Source organism: Euprymna scolopes, chromosome 22 (assembly GCF_053919585.1).
Source record: "Euprymna scolopes isolate OS-2025 chromosome 22, ASM5391958v1, whole genome shotgun sequence".
NCBI classification, from domain to species: domain Eukaryota; kingdom Metazoa; phylum Mollusca; class Cephalopoda; order Sepiida; family Sepiolidae; genus Euprymna; species Euprymna scolopes.
Genome location: NC_136503.1, coordinates 99,194,336 through 99,220,304, shown reverse-complemented (window position 1 = coordinate 99,220,304; position 25,969 = coordinate 99,194,336). Strand labels below are relative to the sequence as shown.

Sequence of the window (25,969 nt, the reverse complement as noted above, 5' to 3'; positions counted from 1 at the left end):
GCAGAGTATTGAGTTTTAGAGTATTGAAGTTTGACAGCAGACCGTAGAATTTTAGTTTTGGAATATGGAATTTTGATAACGGGGTGTCGAGTTTTGGTACGGCAGATTTTGACAGCCGAGGGTCGAGTTTTAATATAGTGAATTTTGACAGCAGGACATCTAGTTTAGAGTAACAAATTTTGAGAGAAGAGCGTCGAGTTTTGGATTAGTGAATTTAGACATCGGAGAGTCGAGTTTTGGAGTAGTGAATTTTGAAAGCGGAGAATCGAATTAAGGAGTAGGGAATTTTGACAGTGACAAATCGAGTTTTGATAGGGGAGCGACGACTTTTGGAGTAGTGAATTTTAGTTAGCAGAATGTCAAGTTTTAGAGTAGCGTATTTTGACAGTGGAATTTTGACAGCAGAGTATCGAGTTTTTGAGTAATAAATTTTAAATATAGGTCATCTAGTTTTGGAGTAACGAATTTTGACAGCAGAGCGTCAAAGTTTGGAGTAGCGAAATTTTACAGTAACGTATCGAGTTTTGGAGTAGCAGGTTCATACAGCGGAGGTATGCGTCTAGTTTTGGAGTGATTTTAGCATCGGGTTTTGGAGTAGTAAATTTTGGCAGTTGAGCGTCTAGTTATGAGTAGTGAATTTTGACAGCGGGGCGTCTAATTTTGGAGTAGCAAATTTTGAATATGAAGCGTCTAGTTTTGGAGTAGTCAATTTTGACAATGAAGCGTCTAGTTTTGGAGTAGTCAATTTTGACAATGAAGCGTCTAGTTTTGGAGTAGTCAATTTTGACAGCAGCGCGTCGAGTTTTTTTTACAGCAAATTTTGAAGCTATGTGTCTTTTTTCTGTTGGTCTAATCCAAACTCCTCCGACAATTTTCGGTCTAAACACTTGAAATTTTAGATGTAGGTTCCTTGGACAGGGATCTAACTTAATAACTTGATTTGAGCCCAAAACAATAAATTTTAAGGGGTCATAATAGGTGTCAAAGTTTAAAAAATTGACAGTTTTTAAAAAATTTTTTTTTACTCAGCATACACCTCCAAACACCCGGACAACGGCGGGCACCCATGCATTTATATTTTCCCTCTATAGGCCCCACAACAGCGGAGTTACTATCTTTAAGAGCATATCTGAGAAAATAGACCACATACTGTCTTCACATCCCTCGGCTAACATCCACATCTGTGGTGACTTCAACGTCCATAACGTGGAATGGCTGACCCATTCAAATAAGACAGATGATGAGGGGAGGTTTTGTCATGATTTTGCCATTGCTTATGACCTCACTCAGATTGTTCGCGAACCCACCCGTGTGCCCAATACACCAGGTCAATATGCAAGCCTCTTAGACCTTTTTCTCTCAACTTCCCCTGAGCTATGTTCATGTTCCGTTCATTCTCCTCTAGGATCCTCCGACCACTCCGTCGTATCAGTTAAGATAAAAACGAAATGTAAGAAGCCCCCAGACGTACCCCTCCACCATACTGTATACCGATACTCTATGGCTGACTGGGATAGCTTCCGTACATTCATATCTGATTTACCTCTGCACTCCATGTTTAAAAAGGAAGTGTCCTCTATAGTATCAGATCTGACCGAATGGTTAATTGTAGGCATAGACCAATTCATACCATCTAAAAAATTCCAACAAAAACCTAACAGCCAACCATGGTTTTCCCCAGAATGTGCTGCTGCTATCGCGCACAGAAATCACTTTTTCCATAGCTACCAACGTAATAGATGCACTGAGACTAAAGCTGCTTTCAGGACTGCCAGCAACCACTGTAAAAGAGTAATAAAAAATGCAAGAGAGCTATATGCCCAGTCTGTTAAATCCAAGGTAGCTGATCAGCGGCTTGGATCCCACCAGTTTTGGCAAATAACAAATAGGATCCTGAACAGAAGTGTGCGTTCTATCCCAACCATTATCAATGGACCAGAGGTCATCTCGTCAGCGTCAGACAAGGCCAAACTATTTGCAAAGAACTTTGCAGCTAATTCTACCCTATGCGACGAAGGCCATCAACTCCCCATATTTCCTCCCATAACACAGAACAAGCTAGATAACATACAAATATCCGTGCATGAGGTCGCCAAGCTAATAAAGAACCTAGATTCCAGTAAAGCAACTGGCCATGATGGCATCCCAATTATAGTGTTAAAAAAGCTTCAACCAGAACTTGCTCCCATACTTACGAAACTATTTAAGCGCTGCCTTAAGGAGAAGTGCTTTCCGACTCCCTGGAAGACCTCATCAGTTTGCCCTGTATTTAAGAATTCAGGTGATAAGTCATCTCCCTCTCAGTACAGACCTATAAGTCTCCTGTGTGTTATGAGTAAGTTGCTGGAATCCATATTAAATAGAGAAATAGTCAACCACCTCAGCAGGAATAACCTTCTTAGTGACACACAATATGGTTTCCGCTCTGCAAGATCTCCCGCAGATGTGCTGACGGTTATATCCCACAGGATTAGTGAATCTCTTGACAAAGGCTTCCTTTCTAGGGCAATTGCTCTTGACATATCAAAGGCCTTCGACAAGGTATGGCATAAGGGTCTACTTCACAAGATTTCCAGCTACGGTATAACTGGAAATGTTTTTTCAATCATTAAATCATTTCTCTCCGATAGGCTCATAAGAGTAGTGGTAGATGGACAAAAATCGGAGGCCTGCAATATAAATGCTGGAGTCCCTCAGGGGTCAATCCTGGGCCCAGCTCTCTTCCTGATCTACATCGATGACCTCCCTAAACACATACTTAAATCATTCGTTGACATCTATGCTGATGACACGACCATCTACGGCAACACATCAAAGGCTGTAAATGACAAAGTTCTCTCTGATTCTCTCTCCTCTGATCTCGAGCGTGTGGTTCAGTGGGGGAAGATGTGGCTGGTTACCTTTAATGCATCCAAAACCAAACTCCTATCCTTACATCATCAACGCTCTAATCCCCAGCTGGCATCAATTGTGATGGATGGCTCTCGTGTGGGTGAGGCCCCGTGTTTTGACAAGCTTCTGAGTTTGACCTTTACTCCTGATCTGAAATGGAACACGTACATCAAGTCTGTTTCCAAGGTCGCTGGAAAGATGGTGGGATCCTTCTACCGCTCCAGAAGATATCTCACTACTGATGCAATTCTCTATCTATATAAAAGGCAAGTACGTCCAAGGATAGAATACTGTTGCCATATCTGGGCAGGAGCTGCTAAAAACAGCCTATCCTGCCTTGACAGAGTACAAAATAGACTTTGTGGCTTAGTGGGGATGCCCTTTTCTCTACCCTGCAACCTCTCTCCCACAAAAGAGACGTTGCGAGCCTATCCTTGTTTTATCGTTATTTCCATGGCAGGTGCTCGTCTGAACTCCTCGCCAATCTTTCATGAAAAACACTAGACTAGCTGAATCCACTGTCAAAAGTTTCCCCCACACTATATCTGTGCCTAAATCAAAACGCGGATTCCATGAACAAAGCTTCTTTCTTAGAACTGCACGCCTGTGGAACTCTGTTCCGTCTGCCTGCTTCCCACCAGACTACAACTTGGATGTGTTCAAGTCCGTTAACAAATTCCTAATGAACCGCCCCCTTAAGTAAACACTTCATCAAATCTCTACACTAACGTAATGTACTTGCAATAACCCTTATCCCTGAGTGGCTTCCGGGCCTTGATAAGTGGTGATCACTGTGTAAAAAAAAAAGAAAAAAAAATGCTAGTAAAATAGAAAATGAAAATAAAGACAGAAAATAAATGAAATTCCATATTATTCATAAATTCATTCATTCATTTAAAAGACAACGGCATTTAATTTAAAAATTTATAAACAATCTCAAAGACCCGCCCTCGATAGTCAGTCCGATAGTCTAGGCTATTTTGAAGCTAGGTGTCTTTTTTCTGTTGGTCTGGGTTAGGGTTAGGGTTCTGACGCAGTTTTCAATTTGCAAGTTACACACTTTTCTTGAACAATTTTTTTTTCATATTTTTTTTTCGTAGGAATACTCATCGAAGAAAATCTTCTGGGTCAAATTTTTTGCCCGAATAAGATGGAGAATGTTACGCACTGCACTCCTGCCTCTTGGCATATCGGCGACATCCAGTTAGAGTACAGAACTCTATACACAAGAGATTTGCCTCGAATGGGACAATTAGGTGAGTCACTCGCTTTTAACTATCTTATTAAGGATAAATGAGTGAACACACAGATCTTAGGGGCATTTCACTCTTAGCGATTATCAAAGATTTCCTTTCAGTTATTACAGCATTCTCTACAACTGTATTCTTCCATACTATGGGTGCGTGTGTCACCATGGCAAATAAATAAATAAAATTCTGATGATGGCGTATTACGTCGAAATATTAATTTCAAACAAATAATTGTTTGTTTTTATTTTTACAAAATATTGCGTTGTAATTTCGCTTATAAACGTATATCATATGTATTTCATTTTAAAAATTTGATTTCTATTTAAAATATATGAGGGTAATTTTTTTATTCGTCATCAGTTGACAATTACATGATAGCGAGGGAAACTAATATTCTCTTAACTTATTAGCAAAGAGAGACCATAGGAGGACATTTCGCTCTTAGCAATTATCAACGTTTTCTCTTAATTATTATAGCATTATTAGCAATCTGTTTCATGCAACATCCCATAGATAGACTTGTTTGAAACTTTGACCTATTACCTCATGCTTAACACTCAGGTTGACTTTTTCTGATATTTTTCATGTGAACTCCATAATTTCCTAATTTTCATGTAACTTCGACCTGTACTTAGTTCCACCCATGTAAAGATTAACACTTGCTGATGTAATCGCTATCCGATATAGAGCCATCCATTATGTAACAGCAGAAAGTTATTTTTAGTGTATGGAGGAGTCAGCTTGGATGAAACTTTTTGCTTGTTTCTCAAACTTTGTGTCGCCACGATTTGTACTTAGTTCAGTCCTTGCAAAGATTGATAATAACTGATGGAATTACTATCTGATATAGGACCATCCATTATTTAATATCAAGTTATAGTATAGTATTACGTTATAATGTGACCCAACGTGACCCCACCGACAAGTCCTCAAAGCAAAAAAGAATAGGATTATTCATTACTACAATGTTTGCATTCTTAATAGAATGTGTGTGACCCCAAACGTTTTTTGTGCCGTGGCTTTTTTCTCCATCCTTCATCATTCCAGTTCTGTCCGTATCCGTCGATGGGGGGGGGGCGCACTGGTTCACAAATATAAAAATAAAATAAGACAAAACGCAAGAACAAAAACAGAACACAGACTCCGGTTGAACTATAGGTGCGTGTGTCCCCCAGCAACCCTTCACATGTTCGTTCTGTCGAGGCCATGTCAAAGAAAAAACATTATATTCGTATGAAAATGATTCAGTTTCTTTCCGTTATCTTTTACTTCATTTTTCTTCTAGTATATATATATATATATATATATATATATATATATATATATATATATATATATATATATAATTTAAAGGAGATTAGAATAATAGTCTAAAGAGCTAAGTGTATTTTAATGTAATAGTGAAATTACTAGTTTAATTAAAATACAGGAAATGCTCGTTGTAATTTAGATATATAATAAGCTCGATAGTTAAATGTCCTAGAGCTAATTAAATATTAAGTAATGTGATTTATAATTTAAAAATTAAAAAAAAAAATTTTTAATTTAAAAATCAAATTTTATTTAAATTAAAAATCAGTTTCATAAGAAGGAACAACAACAAAGTCAATTATCTGTACGATCGTTTCGGAAATCCGTGCTTTTTATTTGTGGTATACATGAAGTCACGTAGAACAATTATACATAGTTTTTTTGGTAAGCACGGTCTCCTCATCAGCAAATTTAGGAGGATTTCTATTGAATTGAAAAGACACCAAAAATAAACCTAGCATTAAAAGTAAGGCAGATGAATCTTTTAGTTTTTCTTTTTTTGAAATCAGGAACTGTGTTTAAAGTAGTCATTTAGATGTTTGCTATAGCTTTTTATTTTATTGAATGATTTTTAATTTAATTAAAATTTGATTTTTAAATTTAAAATTTTTTTTTTAATTTTTAAATTATAAATCACATTACTTAATATATATATATATATATATATATATATATATATATATATAGAGAGAGAGAGAGAGAGAGAGAGAGAGAGAGAGAGAGAGAGAGAGAGAAAGAGAGAGAGAGAGAGAGTCTAATATTTTACGAAGCACATACTAAATATTAATGTTTCTCATGCTCACTAACGGATCCTTTTTTTTTTGTTTTAATTTTCTTATCACTTTGTTTTTCTTGGTGATGGGGCATTGCAGCGGATGCCAAACATTCTCCCATTAGTTTGGTTACTCCATCCGAGAGACCTTTTTAAGATTCTAACCGCCCCTTTTAAGTGCTATTGGTTGTATTTCTTTTGCACTTGGTTCACCGGGTATATTCGCCAGATAGTTTTTGAAATTCTTTTTCCTTAGCCCGGTTTCTCCTCTAAAGACTGGTATGATTGATACATCCTTAAGATTCCAGTTTCTTTTTCATGTCGTATATAAGTCCTTGGTATTTTGCTATTTTCTCCCTCTCTCCGCTCAATTGTATTGCTTTATGTAACATGAAAGATTTTCATATTTCTCACAGTGACTGAAATGAAAGCCGAGAACATAAGCGGCATCGTTTCGTACGCCATGTGCGGTTCCCATCACATATTACACCAAATTCTTACGGAAAAAGAAATTCCTTACCTTCCGGTACCACCAACTTATTGTTATCGCCACGACAGCAGCCGGGATGGTCGATCTCCATGGAAACTCCGGCACAGGGCATCTCATCTAATTACGGCCATCCTCAGCGTCATCATCCAAATGAAGTCACTTCTACTTAAAGAAGTCATAGTCTTCATGGATGGAACATTCGGTAAGTCTACTAATTACCTCCCCTTAATTCTAACTATTTCATCTCAAACAAAATGGCCATTATGGTCCGCAATTTTTTAGACGACGATTCAGAATCCATGTAAAATACTGCCAGTTCTTCTCTTAGATAGTCTGTACGCTATGCTGTAGAATTTAAACAAAAAAATGTCCTTCGTTGGAAAATTTTTAGTAATTCAATCAATTTCTTGCATCGCTGAATAGTTTTACTTGCATGAACAAACAATAGTAGCAATGTTTTTAAAGGATCATCAGCTGTTTACCAAATTATTATATTTGGGCAGCATTTTTTCTTATGCATCTTTCATTGGACAGCAGGAATAGTTTCTGTTTGTTTTTCTTGCAATTCGTTTTTTTTTTTTTTTTGGCGGACCAATGTTCAAACGTTCTGTTTGCGTGTAAAAAAGAAATTTACGACTATGGCAATTTTTTTTTTTTTTTTCGGACGAATGGTCGGTTAAAACCAGAAGTCCTAGTCAGGAGACTTAATAAATTATTACTTTCTACCAAAAAAAAAAAACAAATTCTCAAACCCACAATGGCATATAAACACACACACACACACACACACATATATATATATATATATATATATATATATACAGAGAGAGAGAGAGAGAGAGAGAGAGAGAGAGAGAGAGAGAGAGAGAGAGAGAGAGTAAGATTTGTTAATTTTTTTAGTGATAATAAAATATTCGGTATAAGCGTCTCCTACGTAGGAGATGAAGGGATTAGTTTTCCCTAAAACGTATCGGCCATATTGAATGAATATGTATTTTTTCTTTAAAATAAAAATATCGTACTTTACTTATACGTTCTCTATGGTTCATCAACGTAGCTTGACGGTATTAGCGATCGAACCTCGGACCATAAGTTCTATATTCGAGTACGTATATAGTTACAGCATGGGCAGCTGCTGATATGCATTTCATAATTATAATTATATATATATATATATATATATATATATATATATATATATATATATATATATATATATATATATATATATATATATATATATATATATATATATATATATATATATATATATATATATATATATATATATATATATATATATATATATATATATATATATATATATATATATATATATATATATATATATATATATATATATATATATATATATATATATATATATATTGGCGACAGGTCATTATTCAAGCACGGCTGATTGAACATGACGGAGTTATTGTTTTTTCAGAATTGAAAAGCTATCCAAAAAATCGGGAAAACGTACATATACACACACATATATATATATATATATATATATATATATACATTTTATATATATATGTATGTACATACATATATATATATATACATTTTATATATATATGTATGTACATACATATATATATATATACATTTTATATATATATGTATGTACATACATATATATATATATATATACATTTTATATATATATGTATGTACATATATATATATATATATATATATATATATATATATATTATACAATATATCTATAATATAAAGCTCCGTGTGTGTGTGTGTGTGTGTGTGTGTGTGTGTGTGTGTGTGTGTGTGTGTGTGTGTGTGTGTGTGTGTGTGTGTGTGTGTGTGTGTGTGGTCACGAACAGGCTCCTATATGGTTGACTATTTTTAAAAAACTGATTACATATAATGATAGAAGATGCATCGATACACAGGAATGGGTATGTTTGATCTGGCAGAACGGTGGTTCATTAAAATTGTGGGGTCTGCATTCGCGCCTGGTCCACAAAGTATGGAAATAAAAAAATTTAAAATTAATAAAAAACGTTTACAAGTGTTTTTGATATAGATGTACATAATAATACTTTGATAAGTATGTTTTAACTTAAATAGGGATGGTATAATAGCATTGTGGGGCCTGCGTTCGCGCCTAGCCTCCATAGAATGGAAATAGGCACAAACTTTAATAAAGACTTTTCATATCTATCTGCGTAAGTATACTTTGATAATTATGTTTCAGTTTGAAGAAATATGGTATAATAAAATTATGGGGTGTTCGTTCGCACCTGACCTCCATAGAATGGAAATATGTCACAAAGTTTAACAAGGTTTTTAATATAGATCCACAGAATATTGTGATAAGTGTTTCAGTGTGAACAGGTATGGTATCATAAATTATGGGTTTTATCTATTTTATTTTTACTTTCATCATATTTTGCTTTGGTTTTGATACCCGCAAATTCGAAGCTATCTCTTTACAACCCTTCCTTTTCATAACCTATCATACTTTCATAAATCAGTCCATTTTCTGTCGGCTGTTTTTGAACCCAATCAACGACGGGTACTTTTGCTAGTATATTATATATTTATATATTTTATATGCATATACATTAGCATCCAAAATTAAGGGACAAAATTTTAAAACCTAATATTTGTTAGAAATAACAACTGTGAAAAGTTGAAATTTTGACAACTGGTAGTCGTTATAATCCATAATAACATGCTAAAATTTTAATCATTTTCAAAGGATAGAAAAAGAATTATAACAATTATTTAGTTTCAAAATAGGAACGTCCAAAAGTAAGGGACAAAATTGAGAAAAACAATGTAAACAGTATGCTATATTCAAATTTTTTTGATTTCCTCTAAAGAATGAGTCTTTGTCATTTTTAAACGTTGCATCAACCGGCACCATGGCGAAACGCCAAAAACTTGATTACTCTGTGAGACAAGCTATTGTGTAGCTACACAAGGAAAAGCACACCATCAGAAAGATTTCAGAGAAAGTGAAACGTTCCAAGAATGTTGTACCTATTTACTATGCCTCCCCACGGGACAGAGTTAGACACCAGGGTCATTTTTTAACGTGGAGAAAAGGTACAAAAATAAAAATTGTCTCAGTCGTGAAGGATTTCTCCTCCACCGAAAGAGAACAAGAAATAGAAGTGCAGCATCTGAAGAACAGATACTACACTTTGATCTTGTTTATATATTTTATTGCTTTTAAAATTTTGTAAATACAATTAAGTAAAAAAAAACAAAAGATTTTCAAACAACAAAATTAGGCACAAGGCCCTACAAGAAATTGGGGAGGGGAAGGGTTCAGGGTCTTTGTAACTAAAGTGATTAAAAGTAATTAATGTAGACTTTGGAGTCTTACTCTTGACTGGCAACATTTACCAAAATACCTCATTCACTCTATGGATCTTAAACTAACTAATAAATCCCCAGCGTTTAAGAATCAAAACCATATTTACAATTAATAAACAGTTGTCTGTGTGTTTTTGTATGCATTTTCTTTTCTTTTTTTTTTTTTTAATATTAATTTTGTGTGTGTGTGTGTTTGTGTGTGTGTGTGTGTGTGCGTGTGTGAAAATAAAGTTCAATTTCATTGGTAAATAAAAAAAAGTTTTTGAATTAAGAAAAGGATTGCTTGTGGAGAGGGGAAAGGCCAAGGATGTTGTAGGCAGGGTTGCTAAATCCTACAATGATACTGGCAAAATAGTTAGTGCTTTTAAAACCAGCAGACCCCGCAAATCTTCGGCAAGAGAAGATCGAATAATGTACCGTATGTCATTAAAGAACTATTTTAAGTCTTGCACAGAAATTAAAAGGGTTATGAATAGTACTTCATATGTTAATGTGTCAAGACAGACTGTTTCTAGACGACTGCAAGAAATAAGGCTGTTTAATCGAACCCCAGGGAACGAAATCACTTGTTAGTTCGAAGAATAAGAAGATTAGAATTTGCAAACAGGTATGTAATTTGGACATATGAAAATTGGACAAAAGTATTTTTCAGTGATGAAAGCAAGTTTGGAAATGATGAAAAAAAAAACAATGTAAAGAGACGTATTGGTGAAAGATTAAGTGCAAAGTGTACTAAGAAAACTGTCGAGTTTGGTGGCGGAAGCGTCATAGTATTTGGAATGTTTTCTAGCCAAAGTACAACGCCTCTTGTCCGGTTACAAACTCATGTAAACGCGCAGATCTATAAAAAAAATACAATATTATTCAAGATCATGTTGTGCCAATCATACAGAATTCAGGTTTCGATAGGGCTACATTTATGCAAGATAATGCCCCATGTCACAAGGCAAAGGTGGTAATGAGTTACCTTAGTAAGACTTCGAAATTCGCCACCGCAAATTCCTGACTTAAATCTAATAGAAAATCTTTGGAAACCTTAGGAATGAAAGTTATGGGAAGAAATCCCACTAACACGGAGGATTTGTGGGTGAAGCTTCAAGAAGAATGGTCTAAAATTAGTATCAAGGATTGTCAAGAACTGATTCGTTCTTGTAATTGAAGATGTGCAGCTGTCATTAAGAGCAAGGGTTCATTTACTAAATATTGATTGTACGTGTATTTTTATTGTTTTTTGGCTGTTTACAGGTTTTTTTTTCAATTTTGTCCCTTACTTTTGGACGTTCCTATTTTGAAAATAAATAATTGTTATAATTCTTTTTCTATCCTTTGCAAATGATTCAAATTTTAGTATGTTATTATGGATGATAACGACTACCAGTTGTCAAAATTCCACAGTTGTTATTTCTTACAAATATTTTTGTTTTAAAATTTTGTCCCTTAGTTTTGGACGCTACTATATATATATATATATATATATATATATATATATCTTATTTGGTTATATATTTATACATTTAATATACATATTTCCTACTTGGTTATATATATATATATATATATATATATATATATATATATATATATATATATATATATATATATATATATATGACAAAAGTCTATATTCCAAATTCTAAGGTGTTGTCCATCTTACCGCTTATTTTCTTTTAAGTATGTATAAGATGTAACTAAAAGAAAAAAAAACAATAACATATATATTAAAAATATGCTTATTCAATTATATTTCACCTTTTATTTATACCAATGCTTTAATGTTTCAACGGAGATCTTCATTGATCCGTTTGGACGTAGCTAGCACATTACTTGTAATTTTGTAAGAGCATAGACTCTTACTGCACCGACTATTTCTATTTTTTTATCAGCGTTTTGCATGAAGCTAACCAGCACATATATAAAACAAATACTAGTATAACGGTCCATATGTAGTAAAATATTTTACTTGAAGTTTGCTTTGTTAACTTCAGTGCCATGATTTTGTGACATACGAATGAACTATTTTGCTTTTTGTCAGGCGTCGATCAAACTAGTGCTCTTCTTCTTGGCCTATCGGAGGCGAATATACGTTTCATTTCGTTCCAAGTGAATTACACGAGTGCAAACTACGAAAGAGAACTGAAGAAATACTCCTTGAATGTCGAAAGGACTTTTTATTTGCTTCTCACTTACGGAAAAGGGACCCATCGGATCCTCAGATCGGTAAGGTAAAAAAAAAAAAAAAAAAAAAAAAACGAAAATATCGCACGACAAATATATGAAAAGAATTTCATTTGGTGCAAGTCCAGATTTCAACCTAATTTTTTTAAAAGAGCAGAACGTTATTTATCGTGTTCATACCCGGCACGGAACGAAATGTCATATTCAAAAAAATCACATAAATTGATCAAATAGATTATTTAAGTAAGAAAATCACATTTTATGAGGAAGCGAAAACGTTGTGTCTTGATCCGCCACATTTAATAAAATGAAAGGGAGACCACGCTATTTAAACTACGAAGATCAACATTAACCTTGAAATAGCTACGATTTACTATTATAATCGTTAAAAAATAGTTTTATATTAAAAAAAAAACTACTTGATTAATTTACGTGATTTTTGGAATATGACATTCTCGTTCCGTGACGGGTAAGTACATCCTGAAGATTTTTCTGTAATTTGTTTTTGTTTTTTTATTTTTTTTATTATTATTTATGTTGTAATCTGCACGTGCACCTTTTCTTTTTTAAATAGTTTTCCGTTTTATTGGTGATCATTCTGTGGGTTATGTATATTTTTCATCATATCAAATACCCGTCCCAAGACAGGTATAATCAATAAATATAGCGTTAGATTTAGATTGTAATGTTTTTTCTTTGTCGTATATTGTATTGTTTCGAGTCCGTTAAATGGTAAAGTTTACAAAAAATAAAAAGTCCCCAAGTTACTCGCTCTGTTACTAAAATACGTATTCTATAATTTATAATCCATGGTTTAATTTAAGATTTTACCAATATTAGTGACGCACATGCGCACGCATGGATCCTTTTTAAAAAAATTATATTACTTATCAAGCAGGGGGTGCTCGACCTTGCTGGTCGTAAAATACACTTAAATATATTTTAATTCGACGATAAAACAAAGACTGTTGGATATTTATAAAAGAATTTGGGTAAACAAGTCAAGTATAAGTCACCCTGAATGGCTTACACGTTCACCGAACTATGACCCCACCTATTTTTTTTTTTATCTGCGGGGTCACTGGAAAAGTAATATCTACCAAAACTAACTGCAGACTATTTCTGAATTGCCCTTATCAACCATCTTTCATTTAACGCTGACACGATTCTGTTGTGTAAATATCGGTTATCTTTATGCACTCAATGTAAAAATAATTCATTACATCAGAATTTGGACTTGTTTCCTTAAAATAGGGATTTTATATACATATATTAGTTAGGAGCCCTGACTGCCATACAGACAGTTGGGTTTCAATCCTGGCTTGAGGTGGTTGCCTGTCTAGCCGCACTGATGAGCTGTGAAACAGCGAAACAGTACTGTATGTGGATGACTATATATATATATATATATATATATATATATATATATATATATATATATATATGACAAATGTATTTTGATGTCTGAAGAGTAGTTATTTTTGGAATATTTTTAAATGATATAATGTTTAAATTCGTCCAAATGTTTACAAAACAATTGTAACAAATAAAGAAATACACTATATGATGTTCTTATTTTATATTTTGTTGTCTTGATTTTTACAAAAATATCATATACTAGCTGTTCAGTCCGGCTTCGCTCGGGCCCTATATACTGTTCATAACTTTATGTGCGTGCATATATATATATATATATATATTAAAAACTTTGACTCATGTCCAGGTAACCTAAATCTAAAATTTGAAGTATTTAGACCCAAATTTGGTGGAGGAGTTTGGTAGAGTCTGCAAAGGTCACCTTTTTCAAGTTTGACTTCTTAGTAGTTAAATTTTCGTTTAAAAACTGATTAAAAAGTTTGCTGCATGTCTGAATACCCTTTATGTAAAATTTCAAATGTTTACACCCAAAATTGGCTGAATAGTTTGCTAGAGATCGCAAAAGTCAAATTTTTTTTTTAACTTTGACCGCTTGGCAGCCAATTTTTCTGGCCAAAAACCGATTAAAAAGTTTGCCCTATTTCTGAATACACTTTATGTAAAATTTCAAAAGTTTAGACAAAAATTAACTGAGTAATTTGGTAGAGACCACAGACTTCAAATTTATTTTACTTTGAGCCCAATTTTGACCCCTTAACATTCATTGTTTGGGGCTCAAATCAAATTAAAAGGTTTGATCCATATCCAAGAAACCTACATCTAAAATTTAAAGTGTTTAGACCCAAAATTGGCAGAGGAGTTTGAGAGTGTTTTCAAATGCCAAATCGTTGAACTTTGATCTCTTGACAGTCAAACTTCTGGCCGAAAACAGATTAAAAAGATTTTCCCACATCTCAATATCCCTTATGTCAATTCTCGAGTCTGTAGACTGAAAATTGAGTAATTTGGTAGGGAAATGTACAGACACAGACAGACACATACAATTTCACTTATATATATATATATATATATATGTATATATATATATATATATATATATATATATATATATATATATATATATATATATATACTAGCAAAAGTACCCGTCATTGACTGGGCTCAAAAACAGCCTACAGAAAATGGATTCTGATTTATGAAAGTATGATACGTTATGAAAAGGAAGGGTTGTAAAGAGATAGCTTCGAATATATATATATATATATATATATATATATATATATATATATATATATATATATATATATATATATACGTTTTATTTTTTATTATCTATCTTTCTGTTAAGTTACATTATTGTTTCAGCTACCCGGCCGTTTTTTTTTTTTTTTTGGCCGTCTGTAGCTTCCTCACTTTTACAGTCTGAGGAAGCTACAGAAGGCCAAAAAACGGCCAGGTAGCTGAAACAATAATGTAACTTAACAGAAAGATACGGCAATAAAAAATAAAACGCATATTTGCTCTACAACAGTATTGAGCACTTTCTTCAGTTTTTATTAATTACCATTTCTACTATGTGACATAACAATAGAAGGTAACACATACACATTCAAAAACCCAGCACAAACATTTAAAATAAAAAAGGATCTAAATTGCACCTCCAGAAATGTAGTATATGCACTAAGATGCACAACATGCAACAAATCCTACATAGGTGCCACCAAAAATTTCAGCAATAGAGTGGCCTTACATAAGAGCAACATCAAAATTGCAGATAACAGACACCTCTATGTTTCAAAGCACGTACACACATGCAGTGGAAACAGCTTCAAAATAATGCCAATCTTCCAAACAGACAATTATTTTTATTTACTTACACAGGAAAAAAACTTCATCATCAAATTCACTCCTGAACTGAACAGAACCTAATACCATCACACAAAAACATGAAATGCAAGGTACACTCGCATGCACACCCATACACATACACATATACACACCCACACATAAATAAGAACCGACACATTAAAACACACACACATGCGCCCACACACAGACATAACACCCCTATCTCTAATACAACACACTGAACAATACCAACCCTACTTAACCTCGAAACCAACAACACTAGGAGACACCTAGAACCATAGTATAATATCTGTTCCAACACCTCGCTCCCTCCTCAGTCAGGGGAGGAGAACCCCCTCATGACTGAAACAACTATCTTCCCTTCTATCATCCCCCTCCCATACCTACACCCCCTCCAATGCCTCCCCCCTCTGGGGAACAAAATCTTCCTCACACTAGGAACCGATCCTGGGTCTGGCCATACCCACATGGGGAGACAAATAAATAGAAACATTAAAAAATCCCCTATTTTAAATACACCCCTCTTTCTAAACAAACATAATATAAGACTAAAACGAAAAATCACAATACTAAAATCCAAGAATCCAAAAAATAAATATCAAAATAGAATGAAAGCACCCCTACCCTTACTTCAGAAGAGCCAGTCCCCCCTCCCCACACATACACATTAGTAACGACCTCCGGACCACAGCCGCCTTCCTAAGGAAGCAAATAACCCCAAAATACTATAAAACAATATACACATTCCCAAACCAATAAAAGCAAACACACACACACACACACATAAACACACGCGCACACACACACACACACACACACACACACACACACACATACACACACCCTACCCCACCCTAAAGGAAAAGAAAAACACATTAGCAGAAAGAGATAGCGACTGACTACAGCGAGGTCAAAATCTCCCTGGACAAACCAAGTAAAAAAGCAATAAAAATTCAGCATACCAATGTATAATAAACACTTACAAGCCTCCACCCCTTGGAAAAACTTCAAACTAACTACGAAAATCGTCATTTTTATACATTTGAAAATAATTTCTGACGAGGACGCATCACAGACCGTCTGAAATGCGCGTAAACGATTTCAATGACTTAAAACCATTATTACAATGATCCAAACATAATTCTCAATGAAAAACCAAGACACGGAATAATAAAATAATGTTAAAAAATACACATTGTTGGTGACTACTCCCTTATTTATATATATATATATATATATATATATATATATATATATATATATATATATATATATATATATATATATCATTCATTTACTTAACAAAAATTAATAATCTGACTTTAGAGAACTGTATCCACCTGGATAATTTCTCATCAATCGAACTTTTATTTCCTCCATACAATTTTTATTTCTTTATTTTTCTATGTTCTATATTTTTTAATATTTATTTTTTTTTCTCCATCTTTTTTTTCCATCTTTCTTTCTCTCACTTTACATCCTTATTAGTTTTGTTAATCACTTCTATATACTTTGTTCTGCTACTTTCAATTTTTATTGTCTTATATTTCTTTTCTCTCTTATACTTAGCATATACGGCATAATCGCGTTGACACACCGGTTCTCGTCAGATCACGGAAGTTAAGCAACGTTGAGCCTGGTTAGTATCAGATGGGTGACCATTTGGGAATTCTAGGCGCTGTATGTTCTCTCCGCTTATCCCGGCATTTGTTTCCAGTCGTCCTGTACTTCACTTGCCACTGGTATTTAACAATGTCGTCTCAGGAGAGGTGTGGTTGGAGATTGCGCACCTCCTACAACAAAAATTTAATGTGCAAGCAACTCTACGTGGGTATCCATAGCCTGTCTAAGGCTGAAGGAGCCTACTTAGCAACCACATACCCCTTATAACTATTATTATATATTATTATTCGATATTATAATTATTATATTCTAATAGCATATATCTCCTCAAAATGCTGTTGTGGTCTCAGATGTTCCTGCAAAAAAATACCAACGTAGCATAAACCCTATATCTTATATAAAAACCCTATATCTTATGTAAAAACCCTATACCTTATGTAAAAACCCTATACCTTATGTAAAACCCCTATATCTTATATAAAAACTCTATATCTTATGTAAAAACCCTATATCTTATATAAAAACCCTATATCTTATGTAAAAACCCTATATCTTATATAAAAACCCTATATCTTATGTAAAACCCCTATATCTTATATAAAAACCCTATATCTTATATAAAAACCCTATATCTAATGTAAAAACCCTATATTTTATATAAAAACCCTATATCTTATGTAAAAACCCTATATCTTATGTAAAAACCTCCCCATGACTACAACACATCTACGTATATATGGTTAAAAAAGACACCTCTTTCAACTTAACCTATATTCTCCACGAGAGCTTAAACACACGTACTGTCTGCATAAATTAAACCCACAATGATAGACATGCTGTACATCTACTCACATTGTCTATTACAAACTATACTCCTCCTTTAACACAGATATCGATATAGTTCCCCCAAACAACCTCAATAATTTATTTCTCTTCTAATAAAACTAGACATCGAATTCCCATTATGTTGAGCTTTATTTTATCCCTTAAAAAAATTGAATGTATTCTATTTCCTCTTTCCTTAACTCACACACACACACACACACACACATATATATATATATATATATATATATATATATATATATAAATTTCTGAGTATGACGTAAAACTACATCCGGCAACGAGGCCTTGGTGCGGGAGCTCCAGGGTTTTGGAGAGAATGTCACTACCCCTTAGTCGTTACAGTGCTGGGTCACCCTTGGGCAAGGTGTAGTACGCACTAGCTCCCCTATTTAGGGTTACAAAAATCCAAGCCTGTTCAACGATGCTCTTGGCGGATGAGGAAGGAATCCCAACGGCTTGCGCAGCGGATGAACCAGCACTGCAGTGCCGATGCAGTCAACAAGGGTGATGTATAACTCGACTAGAATTTGCCTCAGCCATCGGATGCGGCTGATTGCATGTGTGCAGACTCTCCTGACCCATCCTTGCCTCTGTACTTTTGCCTTCAGTGGAGAGGGTGCTAGCAGTACTAGGCAAGCTGCTTATTCCTACTTTGTCTAGGCTGGGAAAGAGGTGAAAGTCCTGTGACGATAGAATGAGGGCGTACCGGCAGGTTTGATAAACTGGAAGCCACAGCGTGATCTCTGCACTCATGTGATTGGAGTATGATGGTCGTGCTCTTATTGAAGAGATCTCCGATCGGACCCACATCGCACCTTTGACACGGACACTAACCGACCTCCACGTCATCGTCGGAATCGATGGACTACCCGAGATATATATATATATATATATATATGATTTTCAGAATGTGAGAGATTGTATATAATAAATTCCACAGCCAAACAACGTCGCAGCCACAAGAGCCATGACAGTCAAAGAACCGGAAGTCCAAGACTCGAGTTTCGCCCGCATTTGGGCTCGTCAGTTAGACACATCCGAACTCAGGATTCGAAACCCGAGCCTCTTGCATGCAAGGCAAGCACTCTACCAACTGAGCAAACGCCCTGCACACAAGAATTTCAATTAACCAACACAGATCAAGCAAACCGCGCGATGGACTGCCCGATCGATATATATATATATATATATATATATATATATATATATATATATATATATATATATATAAAATCCCACTCTTTCACGTTTGAGGTCCATAGATGCTGTACAGCCTTCTACTCTAATAGTCTATTCTCTTGGACTGCTAGACTTCGGAATTCTCTCCCTGTTTCCTGCTCCCCTGCCTGTACTGACATACAGAAATTTAAATGTAATCTGAACAAACATTTTGCTACTCAACTCCTCACAATCCCTGTTAGACACGATCCAAAATAGTAGCCACTTACAACTCAGTGGTAATACGCCTTCTTCGAAGTTAAAGATTCCCTTCGATAATCGATTTTTTTCAATGTCAATTTCAGGCTAAAGAAATCGAACTGATCCGATTTAATACGATTTGGGTTCTCGGAAACCTAGACACGAATCTCGATGATTTGAATTCGTTGGGATTCGATCAGCTGCTGGTTAATGTGCTCCTTTTCAAGAAACCGTGCGTCCCACCAACGACTACATTAGACACAAATCAACTCGGCTGGAAAATGTCTGTAAGTTTATATTTATCTTTTTAGCTCTACTTACGTGTTGAGCACTTTTTAAATTAAATACTGAAAATCGATACATGATCGTTTGACGAAGATACATTAAATAATAATGTATATCTATTTATATATCTCTCCACCCACCCACCCACCCCTCTCTCTCTTTCTCTCTCTCTCTCTCTCTCTCTCTCTCTCTCTCTCTTGCTGTCACTCTATTACTATATTCTTGTCTCTCTATCTCTCCATTCTATTTCTATCTTTCTCCCTTCTGCTTTAATCTCTCCATCTCTCTCTCTCTCCCTCTCTCTCTCTCTCTCTCTCTCTCTCTCTCTCTCTTTACATGTTCCTTACTCTTGCTTTTTCTTTCTGTCTTTTTATTTACATCTTTCCTTCTCTCTCTTTCTGCTTTTCTCTCCCTAAATTTCGACTAACTTTTAGATTCTCTCGTCTCTCCCTCTCTATCTCTTTTCATATATATATATATATATATATATATATATATATATATATATATATATATATGGTCTTTGCTAATGAAGCCAGAGATGGCTTCTGTCGCCGGGTTCGAATCTATCGACTGGTGTTAATCGCGAAAGGATGAAACACTAGTGTCTGTAGGTATTTAATAATTATTATAGTACCTATTTACTATGCCTCCCCACGGGACAGAGTTAGACACCAGGGTCGTTTTTTAACGTGGAGAAAAGGTACAAAAATAAAAATTGTCTCAGTCGTGAAGGATTTCTCCTCCACCGAAAGAGAACAAGAAATAGAAGTGCAGCATCTGAAGAACAGATGGTATTTATTTGCTCCCCCACCGAGCAAATTAGGCACAAGGCCGATTTTTAATGTGAGGAGTGAAGGGAGGGGGAAGGGAAAAGGGGACCAGCTCCCGAGAGGTGGGAAATGGGAGCTGGTTAAAGGTCAGGCATGTGGGGTTGCCCCCACATCTGGTCTTTGCTAGTCATAGCTAGTCATAGCTAGTCATAGCTTGCAGTATCTGTCGGAACAGATACTACACTTTGATCTTGTCCCGAAGTAGACAAAAATAATTATTATAGTAAATAATTACATATATACGTGTGTGTGTGTGTGTGTGTGTGTGTGTGTGTGTGACTTCCTTCCTCATAGGTTCCGAAACGGCTGGGCCTATTTTGCAGATTTTACACATAGCTAATTAATGTTTAACAGTATTTTTAGATATGTTTTGTACAGAAATTCATCCGATAAGTATCGAAAATCGAAAAGGCCCTAGCTTTAAAAAAGCTATTCTCTCTCATAGATGAAAAGGAATACTTTTTACAATGGAATATTTTACGTTACAATGACCAAGGGAGATAATAAAATTCCAGCAAATCATTTCTTAAAAAAAAAAACAAAAAAAAAACAGGTTTATTATAATATGTCGATATAGCTTAGTGACAGCGCATTCAACTGCAAATCGAATGACCCCATGTTCAAGTCTGCGTGTACTTTACCATTTTTTTAAATCTTTTTCTTAGTAATGAATTAGATTTAAAATAAAGAAAGGGGTACCTTTTATAATCGCCGCAAATCATTTCTTTGTACCTATATTTTCAAACTAAACATTATTAAGAAGTGACGTTTCCAGTTCTGCTTTTGACAAAACTGGAGAAACGTTTGTGATTAGATCGGGGAATCACATTAAAAACAAAGCTAAGTGTTCACGAAGCATGCGTTATCAATACTCTGCTATATGGGTCAGAGACTTGGACAACATATAGAAGGCGTCTCAAGTTATTGGAAAGGTTTCACCAAAGTTGTATTCGGAGAAAACTTAATATTAACTGGAGTAGTACTTGAACAACCAAATAATATGGAAATGAAAATCATTCAAAATACGATGCGTTGAACTGGACACTGTGTTAGGATGGAGGGTAAACGACTTCTTTAATAACTGTTTTATGGCGGGATAGATAGGCCACAAGATAAACTAAGAAAAGTTTAAGGATTCTCTGAAAAATAACTTGAAAATACTTGAGATGGATGTACATAATCTATATATATAAAAGCCAAACGTCTGTGTGTATGTATGTATGTATGTTTGTAACGCTAAAACTTTTGAAAGACGGAACTAAACTTGACAAATTTGGTATCATATCGAAGCCTCATCACCCGGATGACAAATATCGAAATTTCACGTCAAACGGACCACTAGAAGTTGGTCAACCGATCAGTTATCTTCGAGGGGGGGCCCAAAAAAACCTGTCATTATCTATATATATAAAAGACAAATGTTTGTTTGTAACGCTAAAACTTGAGATGAAAGATTCCTCTCCCCTAAGAATAAAACATGTTCAATATCTGCTTTTGTTTTTTTCATTGTTTATACGGTTCCGTGCAACGCCGGGTAGCCCTGCTAGTTAATAATAAAAAAGCGAATAATCGATCACTGTGGAGAAAGCTGTAAGACTTTTGAAGAGCAGCGTATAGATCTTTCTGTCTTAAAACGTTTTTAAAAAAAGCAGGACGAAAATATAATGTCAGAGAAATTACAACAGAAACCGAAGTGCACTGTATGTGGCAGATATCTTTTTGTCAAAAGCTGGTTTTGTTAATCATCTGAAATCACAAAACCAGATACAGGAACGACAGTCTTAAGAGGAGGCTTTTACAGCACATCCGGCAACGTTAAGTTAGCATATTTATGGTCTAATTTGCAAATTTAAACGTGGTTTAAGTCGACATTCGAGGATTCACAATATTATCATGCGATCACCTTTACAAGAAGAAAAGTTTTTATGTCACATATGTGTACTTTCATGTCGGACTAAAGCGGGATTAAAAAGTCACCTACGTGCACACAGACGCACAACACTTAACTGAAGAGATAGCAAACTTCTGTCAATAAGTAGCAATCACTATATATGTATATATATATATGTGTGTGTGTGTGTGTGTGTGTGTGTGTGTGTGTGTGTGTGTGTGTGTGTGTGTAGAGAAATAAAAAGGAACAAACCGTATTATGTGTTCATCAACGTTTCGTCTTTATTTCGAGACTTCCTCTGGATGAATGAGATTAAGAAACAAAAAATACCAGTATTTGGTACTGGTATTTTTTGTTTCTTAATCTCATAATCTTAATCATTATTTCGAAATACAGACGAAACGTTGATGAACACATAATACGGTTTGTTCCTTTTTATTTCTCTATTTTGTCGGAATACTATTTCCATTATTTTCATCATATATATATGTGTATGTGTGTGTATGTATATGTATATATATGTATTTATATGTATATATATATATATGCATATTTATGTATATGTATATATATGTATGTATATGATGATGATGATGATCATCATCATCATGATTATGATCATGATGATGATCCGATTCCATATTTTTTCAAATTGATTCAATTTTTTCCTGTTTTTCTTTCTCTCTCTCTTTTAGTTGAGCGATGGTCTATTGTTGGAAACTGTATCGCGGTATCTCGGCGTCTGTCTCAATGTGACAGAGACAGAATTTTACCCTCCAGAAGCTTGGCAGACCGAACTATTCTTTCCCATGAACGAACTTGACAAACAGGTTTGGATTATCAATCAAAACATATTTTTCGATATTGATTCAGTTCTTTATTTACGTTGCGTAGTTTTACCAACGAGAACGGATATCTGTGTTCTTTTAGCAATAGAATTTTAATTGATAAATGTTTACTATCACACATGTCATGGTTTGCCCCCTCAAAAATCAGATTCTACGTTTGGCGGCGATTACATATAAATGGAATGAAATTGTTTGTTTGTTTTTACATTAAATATTTTATATTTTAAAGTTAGGTTGCTTTCTTCTGTGAATTTAACGTAAAATGATCATCAATTGCTTGACCAGCAATAAATCGAAAAACGAATATTCACCTGCAACTGCATTGCTTCCTTTTACCGCTATTTATGCTTAACTTAGTATAAAGGTAATAGTTAGGGGTAGTTTAGTAATAGACTAGGGTTAGGTCAGATATACTTAAATTATATCTATGCCTGACCAAAAAATATAAATAGGATGTAACTTCTTAGACAGTCAAGCGATAAGTAATACGCTTATATCTCTAATATAAAGCTGGATGTGTGTGTGTGTGTGTGTGTCTGGTCACGAATAGGCTCCTATATGGTTGCCTATTTTAAAAAAACTGATTACATATAATGATAGATGTATCGAGACACAGGAATGGGTATGTTTGATCTGGCAGAACGGTGGTTCATTAAAATTGTGGGGTCTGCGTTCGCGCCTGGTCCACAAAGTATGGAAATAAAAAATTAAAAAAAAACGTTTACAAGTGTTTTTGATATAGATGTACATAAGAATACTTTGATAAGAATATTTTAACTTAAATAGGGGTGGTATGATAAAATTGTGGGGTCTGCGTTCACGCCTGGCCTCCATGGAATGGAAATAGGCACAAACTTTAATAAAGACTTTTCATATCTATCTGCGTAAGTATACTTTGAGAATTATGTTTCAGTTTGAAGAAATATGGTATAATAAAATTATGGGGTGTTCGTTCGCGACTGGACTCCATAGAATGGAAATATGTCACAAAGTTAACAAGGTTTTATTAATATAGATCTACAGAATATTGTGATAAGTGTTTCAGTGTGAACATGTATGGTATAATAAATTATGGTGTTTATCTATTTTATTTTTACCTTCATCATATTTTGCTTTGGTTTTGACACCCCAAATTTTATATATATATAAACATTACTAGCATTTCAAACAGATACATAGACACGTTCACTTTATTTTTAACAGGCCTTCTATATCTCGGTGGCCGTGACACAACTCTCTTATTATATCGTTTGTTTTACCAGATTTTTTGTTTCGTTCTTATTCTAGAAAAATCACCCAAACTTCAAACAAAATAATGATTCCATTTCTGTGTTCTCAGGATAATGGCGAAAAAAGAATTTTGTTGGACCCTGAGCAAAACCTGGACGAACGCTACGACATTTTCCGACTGGACTTTGTCGGGACAAACAAAGTAACCGACATTGATTTCCAACGAATCGGGGAATGGTGCACCGGATTTGGTCTTTTGCTTCTTACCAATGACGTTTTCCCAAATGTTTTAGCCGGACTCGGAAACCAAATCCTAAAAGTTGGCGGAATTCCCGTGAGTTTAAAATTATCGACAATTTCTATTTAAGGGTTTAGGTAAACGTCGCTATTGATGACGTAAAAGCTTTTATAAAAGTCGCTCCAATAAAGGCATAGAGCCACATTAGTAAAAATGAGATTTATAATAATAATAATAATAATAATAATAATAATAATAATAATAACTAGCGGGACCTGTGGAAATTCCACAGTGAACTCATTCACAGATGTAATATATTGATGTTGGCATTCTGTAGATGTTCAGTGTAAATGGAGACGCTCTGATATTATTGTAGCTTTTTTGTTAAAACTGCAAAAGTATTTATCTTAGCAAGCACGAACGCCCGGTAAAGCCCGGTCATAAAGTACGCTTAAATATGATATTTTAATTCTTGTAGATTTCGTATATATTATTATAGAGTTAATGTTCTATCGATTTTTATATGTTATGAAGTTGCGATTTCAAAAAAAAAAAAAAAAAACATATCCATATGACTTGGGTTCATCAGTTTGAAATGAAACCGAAATAAAACTTATGAAAAAAAAAAAAATATATATATATATATATATATATATATATATATATATATATATATATATATATATATATATAACATGAGTTTCTTCAGGCCTAATCGAAACCGAAACCAAAACTCATGAAGAATTCTTGATAAAATTATTTATAAAAAAAATAGATGATTTAAGTGCCATCAGCTATAGTCGAAACCGAAACCAAAACGTAGGAAGAATTCTTGGTAAAATTATTTATGACAAGAAATAGAAGAACATAACAATTTAACGACCCGGATGTAAGTGTGACACACAAAAGAACACACGAGCTTTCGTATTGATGATGATGATGATGATGATGATGATGATGATGATGCAGCATCAACAACACCACCACCACCACCACCACAGAGCTAGCCAGAGAGCTGAAAGGGATATGTCTGATGAAGAAAATCAAGATAATACCTATAATAGTAAGAGCACTAGGAACAATTCCGAAAAACTTTTTTAAAAACGAATGGGAGAAATTGGAATCAGAGGAATGGCTGGAAAGATTCAATGAATAATAATAATGAAAACAGCTGAAATATTAAGGAAAATTCTTGAATGTGGAGACTAATACACATGAGCCACATGAGCGGGTCAGACACACTACTATAGAGACAAAATATGG

General features: G+C 34.4%; 1 protein-coding gene and 1 pseudogene across 1 annotated transcript in view; both read left to right on the top strand.

Moving 5' to 3' along the window:
- LOC145243568 (glutamate receptor ionotropic, kainate 2-like) overlaps positions 1-25,969 on the top strand; it is a 70,386-nt gene that overhangs the window by 24,295 nt on the left and 20,122 nt on the right. The window contains exons 2-7 of the mRNA XM_080106550.1: positions 3,993-4,148; positions 6,642-6,917; positions 12,105-12,289; positions 19,486-19,668; positions 23,086-23,220; positions 24,578-24,802. Of these exons, the coding sequence (XP_079962676.1) occupies positions 3,993-4,148; positions 6,642-6,917; positions 12,105-12,289; positions 19,486-19,668; positions 23,086-23,220; positions 24,578-24,802 (1,160 nt within the window). The remainder of the gene's footprint in view (positions 1-3,992; positions 4,149-6,641; positions 6,918-12,104; positions 12,290-19,485; positions 19,669-23,085; positions 23,221-24,577; positions 24,803-25,969) is intronic.
- On the top strand, positions 17,064-17,180 carry LOC145244041 (5S ribosomal RNA; annotated as a pseudogene).